This window comes from Armigeres subalbatus, chromosome 1, assembly GCF_024139115.2.
Source record: "Armigeres subalbatus isolate Guangzhou_Male chromosome 1, GZ_Asu_2, whole genome shotgun sequence".
Lineage (NCBI taxonomy): Eukaryota > Metazoa > Arthropoda > Insecta > Diptera > Culicidae > Armigeres > Armigeres subalbatus.
The window spans coordinates 55,403,756-55,417,113 of NC_085139.1; the positions used below are offsets into that span (position 1 = coordinate 55,403,756).

Sequence of the window (13,358 nt, forward strand, 5' to 3'; positions counted from 1 at the left end):
GCTTATCATGCATTTCATTAGAAGTTCAACAGAACTCACTGTCAAACCCCATCTAGGATATGGTTGGTAAGCCTGTAACCAAGTGTTATAAAATTTTTAGTTTTTAAAATGTGCTAAATGTATTTTATTATTGTCACGTTTCTAAGTTTGTTAAGTGTTGGGTTAGTAATGTTAATAAAATCAAAAATCAAAATTATTGTTAGTAGCGTTAGTGTTTTTTGTAAATTTGAATTGTATAACAGTAGTGTGGGTACAAAGAGGAGACATGTTGAACATTAGTGGGTGCAACAACACGACATGCAGGCGCGCGCAAATCGAGAAACAAAAGGGGGTGGTAATAAAAGAAAAATCCCATCTTGGGAGTGATTGAGGCGCAATCAGATTCCGCCATCCCTCACTTTAGTTCTGGCGTTCGTGTGCTTCGGATCGAGAAAAGTAAATTGTTAAAGTGTCCAAGTGATTAAGTGAGTGGTAGAAATATACGGGTGTGAGAATAAGTTCAATCAGGTACGTGCATAGCTTAGCGCAATCTGACCTTAATTATTTAAAACGAACGGAAAACTAATAATTAGTTACGTTCAGTGCGGCATTTGTTAAACGTTTTCCCCGTTACCCTCACAGGACCTTTTGTAGTACCTCACGGTACGAAGCCATTTTGTGTGCCAACCTACGGTTGGCGAAGCACACGATCGGCCTAGTGGTCCCTAGCTGGCCACTACGCCTAATTCGTAAAAGACCATACGCTCTAGCCGTGCGCGGTTATAATTTACCAAGGAGCGATTCCTCGGGCCCGAACCGGTGCCCTAACCGTAAAAGAGGACCCCTCTCGGCAGAGTCATTCCGGTATCGTCCTGGGCTCTGTCGATGTAAGCCAAAGAGGGAAGACGCCAGCGTGAGAAGCAGATCGCACCGTCAAGCCAAGACGATCTGCTATCCGATCCACCAGATACTCCTTCCGACTACGACCACCACCCCGCCGGAGGCCCAACCAGACGGCGACAAGATCTTCGGCGAGCGCTCGTCCATCGTCTTCAAGAACACCAGCAACGCGACTTCAACAGCAGCAGTACCGGTACGTCCCTCATCCCACAATTTCCAATAAACCACCCACAACACATTGAAAATCAATAGTTTTTCCAAATTAATTTCCACCCACACTTCAGAAACAGTATATTTAATAAATCCAGAGTTTTCATCCACAATAGAAATCATTTTCAACTAACACGAGAAAGGTGACAATAAACTGCACGTTGTTCGCGAAGCCCCTCCGATTGCCCAGTAGTAAGCCGACCTTGAGACCCAGTTCGAGGGGTCACTTGCTATTGAAAAGTTTACCGCGAGCTAGAGAAGGGTAAAAAGCCCCAAGGGTCGCAACCCCTCTACACTGGTTGTTACTTGCGTAACGCAGTAACAAGAAAGACGACTTATATTTTCCGAATTCGTAGCGACCTTTTTTATTCGTGCGAAGTTTGGCCGTTTTAAATTCCTGCATGGTATCCATAGATAAGTTTAAGGCATGTTTTTTACTGTTTGTACTCAATTTCTTACGTTTTAGTGCATTTGTGTCTTCCTTTAGTTTAGCACCGTTTACTGCATTCAGCCTATTCACTCAAACCTAGTCATATTATACTTGCATGAATAATTATTACTTAAGGTATTCTATTGTTTCTCACCTTTTCCCAATCAACCGTACTGCTTCGTATTTCTTCTCTCCGTACTAATTATAGGTTAAGTGTACTCATAGAATCTAGATTGAATTAATGCTTTAGCCATAAGCCAGATTTGTATATAAGTATAGAATAGTAAATTTTACCTTCGATTCGAAATTGCTTTAAGTTTTAATAAATTTAAGATTATAGGTATAAGATCAAATTATAATTCTGGTTAGAGCTATCTCACCAACTGCACGTTTTAATAACCACTCATTGCGTTTCCCTCTACCTACATCTATCTGTTGTTGTTTTGGTTTGTCCCCTTTATCCCGATTTGCCTGCTATTGCCAAGCAATTGTGCTATATGGGCTCGCAAGCAGATGTTAAGGTGAATCGATACCGAGGGACTTCGACGACACTCCCCCCTAGTTTGCTGACTCCGCCTCTGAGTCTGCTAACTCCTTGCCTCGGACATCAAGAACCGCTACGTTTACAGCTGCCCTCTCGTACACGCCCTTCGCGGTTCGAATGGTAACTTTACGTACCTGACCGTCTCGGTTAACCGTACCAATGACCCGTCCTTTTGGCCAGCAATTTCTTGGATTTTCCTGATCAACGATCAGAACTATATCTCCTTCCTTGATGGGTGCGACTTTCTGAAACCATTTGCTGCGCCTCGTTAGGTCCGGTAGATACTCCCGAATCCATCTCTTCCAGAAGTGGTTAGCAAAGGCTTGTGATTGATGCCAACCACGTCTTAATGCGATAGAGTTGCTGTCCAATAGAGACCATGCTTTCAATCCATTGGATGACCCCAACAGCCAGTGATTTGGAGTGAGTACAGGAGCTGCTTCATCTTCGAGCGGAACATGAGTAAGTGGTCGTGCATTTAGGATGGCTTCAACTTCTATCAACGCGTTCTTCAGTTCCTCGTCAGTCGGCCTTGATGATGGCTTAACTTCATACAATGTTCGCTTAACGGACTGTACCAGCCGTTCCCAACTCCCCCCCATATGGGGAGAAGCCGGGGGATTGAAACTCCATGAAGTATTTGAGCTCACAAACTCTTGTGCCAGCTTGTTCTGGTTGATGGTCTTTAGGGCCTGCTTTAGCTCACGTTCAGAGCCGATGAAGTTGGTGCCTCTGTCGCTATAAAATGCAGCTGGAGTTCCACGACGGGCAATGAAATTGCGTATCGCCATAATGCATGAGTTAGTGGTTAAAGAGCTAGCTAATTCAATATGGACAGCGCGTATTGTCAGACAAGTTAGAAGAACCCCCCACCGCTTCTCGACCCTTCTACCTACAGATACTTCCATTGGACCAAAATAATCTATGCCGGTGTGCGTGAACGGACAGCTGTACGCGGCTAGTCGGCATGCAGGGAGATCTGCCATTGCTGGAGGGTTAGGACGAGCATCCCTCAATTTGCACCGCGGGCAATCGGATCTAACTTTGGCATACATCTGACGGAGCCGTGCAACGCAGAACTTTTGACGAACCTCGTTGATCACCGATTCGTGGTTGTGGTGGTGAAATTTGTCGTGGTAAGTCCGTATGATAATGTGCGTTATCGGGTGATCACGCGGAAGGTTGATGGGATTGACTGCGTCCAGTGAAACGTACTTGCATGCTCCTGTCCTGCCTTTCATGCGTAGTATTCCTTGATCGTCAAGGAAGGGAACCAATTTGAACAAAGGGCTTCGTTTGGGAAGCGCAGCGTCGTTTCCTTTGCGACGAAGAATTGATATATCCTCCTGAAACGTATCTTGCTGGGTGGTGCGAATATGGAAGTTCTCTGCATGTTGGATTTCTTCCATTGTCAGACCACCATCCATTCGAGAGAACCCCTTGGGACGGGTGTTTCTGATAAACCGAAAAATATATGCTGTCGAACGAGCCAGTTTTCTCCAATTCCGAAAATTGTTGAATGGAAACTCCAACTTTGCCGTTTCATAATGAATGTGAACGTTGGCACGTAGCTCCTCTGCAGTCTCCGCAATACGGACAGGCATCATTGGCCAATCTGCTTCTTGTTGCCAAAGGAATTCAGGCCCTTGAAACCACCTACTAGCGTTTGTGAAAGATGGTTGTCGCTGCCATTTAGTTCCTTCATCAGCTACATTCCACTTAGTGGGAACCCATTTCCAGTCGGAAACTGCCGTCAGATCCAATATTTCGCTAACTCGTGCAGCCACAAACAGACTGTATCGTCGGTGATCTGCACATATCCATGAGAGTGCGTTTCTTGAATCCGTCCAAAAAACACAACGGGACACATCGAGATCTATACCGCGTATGATGGACTGCGCCAGCCTAGCTCCTCTAAGTGCCGCTTGAAGCTCTAATCTGGGGATAGTGAGATATTTAAGTGGAGCAACACGGGTCTTCGCGGTAACTAACGAGCATTCGACTGTGCCGGCTTCTTCGAATCGTAGGTACGCCACAGCAGCCATTCCATTTTCGCTGGCGTCGACGAAAGTGTGTAGCTGTACTAGTGTGTGCTGTCCGAGTGATGTTTGAAGTCGATAACACCTGGGAATTTGTAAACGCTCAATTCCAGGAAGAAGCTTCAGCCACATTTGCCATTTGTTGAAGATTTGCTGACTCACCTTCTCATCCCATCCTACGCCTGTTCGCCAAATTTCTTGCAGCAGCACTTTCAGGAAGATGAGGTAGTGCGAAATTAAGCCTAATGGATCGTAGATGGACATCATAGTGCGAAGCACTTCTCGCTTCGTGGGAAAACGTTTGCCACTTAGCAGGTCCTCTCCGAGTCTTTTCCAGTTTATTTTGTACGTGAAGCAGTCGGTTTGCGTACACCACCACATACCAAGCACTTTTTCAGTTGCAAGAGTTGATGCCAGGTCGAGACTTTTCTCGGTGCTTGGATCACCACGAAGCGCTTCCAGAACTTTGGGAGAATTGGACATCCAATTCCGAATTTCAAATCCTCCCTCATTGTGCACGAACCAGACGGATTTTGCCAGATCAATTGCTTCTTGCTCCGTTTCTGTGCTGCTCAGCATATCATCGACATAGGTGCACCGTACAATTGCTCGTGAAGCTTCGGGATACTGTTCGTTGAAGCGTTCTGCGTTCTGGTTTTTTACGAACTGAGCTGTCGCTGGGGAGCAGGATGTACCAAACGTCATCACCTGCATGACGTACGTGCTGGGTTCATTATGAGACGAGTCGTCTCTCAGAAAGAATCGTTGACTGTGCTGATCTTCCCTGCGGATTGCGACCTGGTGAAACATCTCGCGTATATCACCACAAATCGCAAAACGTCGCCCGCGGAATTTGTAGAGAACGTGTATCAAGGGTTCCAACAGATCTGGTCCAGTGAGCAATGCCGAATTCAGAGATACTCCATTCAACGTCGCCGCTGCATCCCAGACGAGTCTCAACTTCCCAGGTTTGTTGGGGTTCGTTACTAAGAAGATCGGCAGGTACCAGATGCGTTCATGACTTTCTGACAGTTCTTCGGTAGTGAGTTTACGAACATAGCCTTTCGCAATGTAGTCCTTCAACTTCTCCTTCACTGTTCGAGCTAGATCAGAATCATGTTCCTTACGGCGTTCAAGGTGGTTGAAGCGTTTCAGCGCCATCGCTTTGTTGTTTGGCAGATGCACGTCATCGTGTCTCCACAGTAAACCCGATTCATACTTGGAACCGTTGTAATGGGTGTGTTTTAGTAAAAGGTTCATGGCCCGCTCATCTTCACGCGAACGGACCTGCTTTGCTGGCGATACAACACCGAGGTTTTCTAGAGAAAAATAGTCTTTTACCGCGTGATTCAAATCCATGTCGGAGCTGATTCCCGCTTCATGATTACAGCAGGAAACGTGGTATGTATAGTGGACCATGTTTATGGATAGATCAGTTGGCGCTCCTCCATAGATTGTCCAACCAAGATTGGTTTTGATGGCGATCGGTTGCCCAGGCTTTCCTTCACGGCTCTTTCTTACAAGGGTAGCATTGGCGTGCTGAACGCCTATTAGGATACGTGGCCGAACATCTCGATAAGACTGCACAGGCACTCCCTTCAAGTAGTAGTAGTCGGTTTGCAATTGCTCCATGTTGAGCGTTTGACAAGGCAGTTGCAGCTCCTTCACAGTGCGGACATCATCGGAATGAAAACGTTTCCCCTTCAATCCGGACATTTCAAATTGCACACTACGTGACTCATCCTCCGAACGGTGCAAACCCCCAGTCCATTTGAGGCAGAGCGGGTGGCGCTCACCGGAAAGATTCAATTCCTTCGCTAGCTCTTCGTCCATGAATGTTTTGGAGGATCCGTCATCTAGAAAGGCGTAGCATTGTACAACGATTCCGCTTCCGTAAACTATGACCGGAATATATCGAAACAAAATGGAGCTTGAACTTGACTGATGTGTGTTACTGTACTGCACGTCCCGCCAAGGCTTCACAGTCGCCGACGTCTCTGCATTTAGTTCCTTATGTAACAGGGGGTGATGTTTGTAGGTACATCCGTTCACTCCACATTCTTTCGATTCACATCCTCCTTTGTGCTGCTTCAGACATTTCATACAACCTCGAGCTTCGCGAATCGCTGCCCACTTTCCATCATATGAGAGTTCCTGAAACCTTTTGCATTTTGCAAGAGAAACGCAAACACCTCTGCAGACGATACATTGCGACTCTTTTCTCTTCACTCCAGTTGATTTCGGTGAGCTGCGCCACGAACCTTGTTGATCCTCATTTCTCCAAGTTTTGTGTTGCTCAGTGTGAGTGTTCAAGAAAACTTTAGGTCTTCTGTGTGCCTCCTGATGCACTTCCTGACTTTTGACTGGCTCGGCTACCAAACAAGCATCTTCAGCCATGCCGTAAATCCATTTGCTGAAGGCCGCCAAGTTGACCTTCCGCAGACATCTAGTATGGCGCGCCCATTCCAGCTTGGTTGAAGCTGGAAGCTTGGTGATTAGATCACTTAGTAGAGACGAATCGCGCATCAGTTCCTTCTGACCGCAGGCATCAATTGTTGCTTCAAGATTTTGTACCGCTAACGCGAAGTCTATCATCTTGTTGATTGAGTCTGGTTTCAGCGGAGGCATTCCGGGTATTTTGTTCTTCAGCGACTGGATTACAAAGCGTGGCTGCCCAAATCTCAGCTTGAGAGCATCCATTGCTCTATTTACCGTAGACGGATGGAGCAGGAAGCTTTTCACAGCAGCGAATGCATCTCCCTTGAGGCAGTTCCTTAGACGAATCATATTTTCATCACTGGTGTAGCCGCACATCCGGGACGTGCTCTCGTAAGTGGAAAAGAAAATAGGCCATTCTTCCGGATTCCCAGTGAAAATAGGAAGATCTCTTGCAACAACTTGACGAGCCGCGAGTTGATTACGAGACAGGCCACAGGTTAACTGGTTGCTGCGCGTAACGATTCTCCTCTGATGGCTTTCTAGATCAATCCTGGGTGTTGACCGTCGTATTGGTTTGAAATTCCTGGTGTTGGCTCGCGGATCTGCCTCCTCTTCCTCTTCTGTGGCTTCAGTTCTGCCTTCTTCTTCTGAATCTTCGGTGCTTGAGTACTCGTAGCTTGAGTCCGTACTATCGTCCTCATCTGGATCAACTCCGTCTCGCAGCCAACCCTTCACCTTCGAATCACCGTCAACTGCATCGTTATCTATGTCCTTGACTTCGTCATCTTCAAGATTCGCAAGCTCCTGCAGTACGCTGTATTGTTTTTCGATAAGCTTCCTCTTGTCGTCCAACAGTGTCCGCTCAGCCTCCAGTTGTTGCAGTTGAAGTTCTAGTTGTACCCTTGACGATTTCTTCGATGTAGCCGACTTCACTGATTGTGCCTTAGAGGGCTTTGCCGGTAACAGAACTGTTGTTTGCTGTTGATTCTGCTGTTTTTCCGCCAGATCTCGCTGCTTCTTCTTCGTCCCAACGTTCGATACATTTTCCTTCAAATCCTTTGATTTCTTTGATTCCTTTGATTTCATCCACGCCCACGCAATTATAATGGTGCCAACTATCACAGGCGTCACACTGCACCATTTGACTGTCGTCGGCCGATTTACAGGTTCGACAGTTGTTTACTCTTAATTGAGGGGACCTTCTGCAGGGTTTGAGAAGGGGTTCTTCATTTAGGTTCTTTCTTAGGGGTTCGACAGGGGGGTCTTCTTGCGCTCCTAACAAATTATTAGTTAAGCTCTTACCTGAATCGGCTTGAGTGCCGGCTGCGATACCTGGATCTGACATCCTTCCTTGGTAAAACGAATTTAAAATTTGTTACTTGCGTAATGCAGTAACAAGAAAGACGACTTATATTTTCCGAATTCGTAGCGACCTTTTTTATTCGTGCGAAGTTTGGCCGTTTTAAATTCCTGCATGGTATCCATAGATAAGTTTAAGGCATGTTTTTTACTGTTTGTACTCAATTTCTTACGTTTTAGTGCATTTGTGTCTTCCTTTAGTTTAGCACCGTTTACTGCATTCAGCCTATTCACTCAAACCTAGTCATATTATACTTGCATGAATAATTATTACTTAAGGTATTCTATTGTTTCTCACCTTTTCCCAATCAACCGTACTGCTTCGTATTTCTTCTCTCCGTACTAATTATAGGTTAAGTGTACTCATAGAATCTAGATTGAATTAATGCTTTAGCCATAAGCCAGATTTGTATATAAGTATAGAATAGTAAATTTTACCTTCGATTCGAAATTGCTTTAAGTTTTAATAAATTTAAGATTATAGGTATAAGATCAAATTATAATTCTGGTTAGAGCTATCTCACCAACTGCACGTTTTAATAACCACTCATTGCGTTTCCCTCTACCTACATCTATCTGTTGTTGTTTTGGTTTGTCCCCTTTATCCCGATTTGCCTGCTATTGCCAAGTGTGTGACCTGCTGCTGCGCCAGGAAATCACCCATTGCGCATCATTGCACTCGGCGGAGGTATCGCCTTACTCGGATCACTGTTGGACTCTGACTGAGGGGGCCGATGCTTAGCTGCTTGCTCGGCATAAACAGTATATAATATAGAGTGGTATATAACAGGGCTGTCTTGCCCCACACATCCCCCTTTCTCTCCGGATTTTTCATTAGTCTCCTCCAAGACTCCAAGACTCCAACTGCAAGTTGGGCTTCCACGAGTATTGTTCTGGTCTTCTACCTGTGGAGGGCCGTCACATTTTGTAGGTGGTTAATACGGTCGGAGCGTCTTATAGAGTGCAAAGTTAGTATGATTTTCTACTACGATTTTATCGGTCCATCTTCAGCTGCTGGGCAACACCACACCACGATCTTCTCCTACGAAATATTTCACAAAACTGTAGGCTCATTCTCTCATTTATCACTATCCCATCTAGGGCTAATGGCTAATGTATATACCCTTTTATTCGGTTCATGTCATTTACCATACCCGTCTCAAGATGCCCAAGACCCCTACTACAGATGCGTCTCCGAATTCCTTTGTTGGTACTGATTTCGTAGATCTCCGGTGAAACAAAGTACACGAATACAATAACCTCCATAATAGCAGCTCCGAACTTTCTCTCGAAGTTTGATTTGTCAAACTAACTGATGCGTTGTTTAGCGCATCTTTGTGCAAATACAACGCACTATGTCCGAATTTGGGTTTCTTGCCTGTATATCGCATGCTAGGATGTCATAAACACCCACTCTCTCGCATGGATAAAACACGCTTGCAGTTTGGCGCTTTCTGGTGCATCCTCGCATACCTTCAAAAGCCTTCATTCCTTACTCAATCAAAATTAACGGCATCATATAGCAGATAAGCAAATTCGGCATTTCTTATCCGCTCTTTTTACTCCCGTTTTTCAATCACACACACACACATTCTCTAGAAATATTTTTCGATATCACTATATGTGCCACATTCTGTTTAAATTTGAAACGATATTTTAGATATATCAGCGCTTGCGAAATATCAAAAAAAGTTATATGAAACTGTATCTGAATAATACAAACATCTCTAGACGAGACTGATCACCATTGATGCAAACTCGTGGTGCAGCTACATTGTCCTCTTTTAAATCTTTTTCTGTCATGTACATCGGCTTTCGCGTGTTGTATGACTGTAACAGGTTTCCTCCATCTTGTTAAAGTTACGTGTCAAAGCACCAATGCTGACATTTCTGAACGGATCTTATACAAATCTCACTAATAGAGTGAATCTATACCAAAGCGTAACTCTGAATGTTCCGGGAAGAATCGGAAGCATTCATGTAATTTGAAACACTCGTTTTACCCGATCAAACTCGCCTTGACTAATCTTGCTGGTTTATCCGAAATCTCACATTCGTGTATTAGCTGCCATAGCAAACGAACATAACAAAATGATACGGATTTATGTACTCTATTCTGAGATGTGCTCATAACATGTAAGAAAAGTTGATCATATGCTCGTTACTTCTGCCTACGCAGCAGGTCGTAGGATCAATCTCAGGTTCAATACTCCAACTTTTTCTCTCAATATATTTCTAATGTTTTAGCAATCGCAAAGATTGGAAATGTAGTGAATACCGTTTCCATCTTCTATCCTTTATCTACAACTTGACTAATTCTAACAGTAACGGTTAGAAATCATCGCTTCGGCATCCAATTTGAATATTCCACCCTTTTGTTACTATTAGATTGGCAACCCGTTAATGAAGATGAATTTCTTTCATAGAACTTATCCCGTAGATTCCAATAAAATTCTCGTGGCGAGTGCAGAAGTGGTTTTGGTTTGCAGTGGGCGAGTGACTGCATCTTCAATTCCTTCCCATCTTCGGTAGCCCAAAAGGACGTGGCCACCGCCGTTTATTAACCACCATTAGAGCTTTTAAACTGTGCACTTCTTCTTCTTCTTCTTCAATAGCTCGACATTCCAACTGTAACTTGGCTTGCTTTTCAGCTTAGTATTCTATTAGCATTTCCTCAGTTATTAATTGATAGCTTTTCTATGCCCGCCATTGCATGAGTATGTATCTTGTGTGGCAAGTACAATGGATACACTATGCCCAGGGAGTCGAGAATGTTTCCAATCCGAAAACATCCTAGACCGGACCGAAAATCGAACTCGCTATCTCCGGATTGGCAATCCTACGCCTTAGCTTGCAAGGCTACTGGAGACCCCTGTGCACATTGATGTTGGAATGCATATATCATGATTCAGCAATTGGCTCTCTATGCAATTGCGATTGTTCAGGTCAATCACGGAGTAGCAACTACGACATGTAAGGTTATCATCCTTATGCTTCACTTTGTAAATGCAGTGTTCTTCTCATAAGACAAGAGATTATTTTGAAGTATAAATATAACATAGACCTCGGCAGATTTTAATCATTTTTGGAATGCAACATCGTGATTTCGCATGAAATAAAACTCAAGCATAGTGCATTCTTCAATATTAAGAGCGAGTTTTTTTTTCAAAGCATTAGGGTTCCAATATTAAAATCTGGGTATGATTTAACCTTAACCAACATGGTTGAAGATATATTAAATATTATTAATGACATTCGATATTAGATGCACCAAGTTGCACTTCGCGATGGGACATCACAATTGCTAAACTTAGTACTTTATTTTGCAATTTGCCATCAAGGCTCTCCAAAAGCGCCATCGCTGCATCCACAACTTTCGAAACTCCAATATTACTTTCTCTCTACGTGCCTTTGCAGTTTTTTTTAATTCGCGTTTTTTTGCCCTATTCGGCGATCCAGAAGAAGCATAGGCTTCTGGTAGCACCGTATTCATCAGAAGCATTTTATCAAACCATGCTACAATAAGCAAAATGTTTCAGGTTATTATGGATTTTGACACTTATGGTACCGATACTTTGGCTGCTAGGCTGAGGCAAACTAGATATTTGATACAGGTGAGTCTTTGGAAATTTTAAACTAAGCTTAGATTGCGCAAGTGAACTAACCAAGTCGCTTGATTTGAAAGTCTAAACTCCTTCGTTCAACTCACTTGAACGAAAAGAAACCTTTGGCAAGTCAAATGAATTTAACTGAAATGATCAAATGACTTGCCTAGTCAAAACGTAGCAGATATTTTTGGATCAACGCCCCATTGTTGGCTCCTCAGAAACATGCTTTGTGCTTTCTAGTGCTCTTGACACACCCTTGAGTTTTTCAGCATCAAACCATTTCAACTATGTGCGGTAATCAAAACGCCCACACCATGCTTTGAACTGCGTTCCAACTGGCAAACCTTCCTTCCAATCTGACGGTAATCATAACTCACATATCATTCCAACTTTACTTGACGATCTTCCCAAAACGCCATTACGGTTCTCAAAACAAACAGAAAAAAAAATCCCAACTTTTCTTGGCGTCGTCCCAACAAGCCATTGGGGTCCTTAAAACACGGAAATTATTTCAGCTTCACTTGGCTAGCTTCCCAATACTCCATTGCGGTCCTAATCATTTTTACTTTAAATCATTTTATCTTTTATCATTTTATCTTTACTTGGCGGTTCTCCAAACACGTAAGTCATTTAATTTTTACTTGGCTGTCCACTAAACACGCCATTGCGGTACTCAGAACACGCACAATATCACAACTTTTCTTGGTGGTTCTTAGAACACACAAATCATTTAATCTTTACTTTGTGGTCCACCAAACACGCCATTGCGGTCCTCAAAACTCGCCAAACATTATCATTTAACCTTTTCTTGGCGGTCTTCCAAACACGCCATTGCGGTCCTCCAAACACGCAAAACATTTCATCTTAACTTGGCGGTTCTCTAAACACGCCATTGCGGTCCTCAAAACACGCAAAATATTTCATCTTCACTTGGCGGTCCTCCAAACATGCCTTTGCTTTCCTCAAAACTCGCAAAACATTTCATCTTTACTTGGCGGTCCTCCAAACACGCCATTGCGGTCCTCAAAACTCGCAGAAGATTTCATCTTTACTTGGCGGTCATCCAAACACGCCATTACGGTTCTCCAAAATCGCCAAACATAATCATTTAATCTTTTCTTGGCGGTCCTCCAAACACGTCATTGCGGTCCTCCAAACACGCAAAACATTTAATCTTCACTTGGCGGTTCTCCAAACACGCCATTGCAGTCCTCAAAACTCGCAAACATTTCATCTTTACTTGGCGGTCCTCCAAACACGCCATTGCGGTCCTCAAACCACGCAAAAAAAAATTCTTTTACTTGGCGATACTCCAAACACGCCTTTGCGGTCCTCAAAACACGCAAAACATTTCATCTTCACTTGGCGGTCCTCCAAACACGCCATTGCGGTCCTCAAAACACGCAAAACATTTCATCTTCACTTGGCGGTCCTCCAAACACGCCATTGCGGTCCTCAAAACTCGCAAACATAATCATTTAATCTTTTATTGGCGGTCCTCAAAACACGCAAACAATTTCGAGTCTTCTTCGTTCCACTTACCAACACGCTACCGCGACTCTTCCTATTCGCAGCACCGCTTCCAACATAAACAAAAAAAATCCTTCTTTCAGGAATTGACGTTTTTCTCTGAGATTGCGCAGTGGGTGATTTCCATGACGCAGTATTATTATTAGGCATAATTGTTTTAACATTATTCCACTTGATGCTAACAAAGAAATGAGAAGTAAAACCTGCCACTGTCGCCAAATGTGTGACCTGCTGCTGCGCCAGGAAATCACCCATTGCGCATCATTGCACTCGGCGGAGGTATCGCCTTACTCGGATCACTGTTGGACTCTGACTGAGGG

At 44.0% G+C, this 13,358-nt stretch overlaps 1 protein-coding gene across 1 annotated transcript; it reads right to left on the minus strand.

The window, feature by feature from the left end:
• Positions 1-2,077: 2,077 nt before the first annotated feature.
• LOC134206183 (uncharacterized) lies at positions 2,078-7,627 on the minus strand. Its single transcript, XM_062681874.1, has one exon. The coding sequence runs from the start codon at positions 7,625-7,627 to the stop codon at positions 2,078-2,080; it is 5,550 nt and encodes a 1,849-aa protein (XP_062537858.1).
• Positions 7,628-13,358: the final 5,731 nt, after the last annotated feature.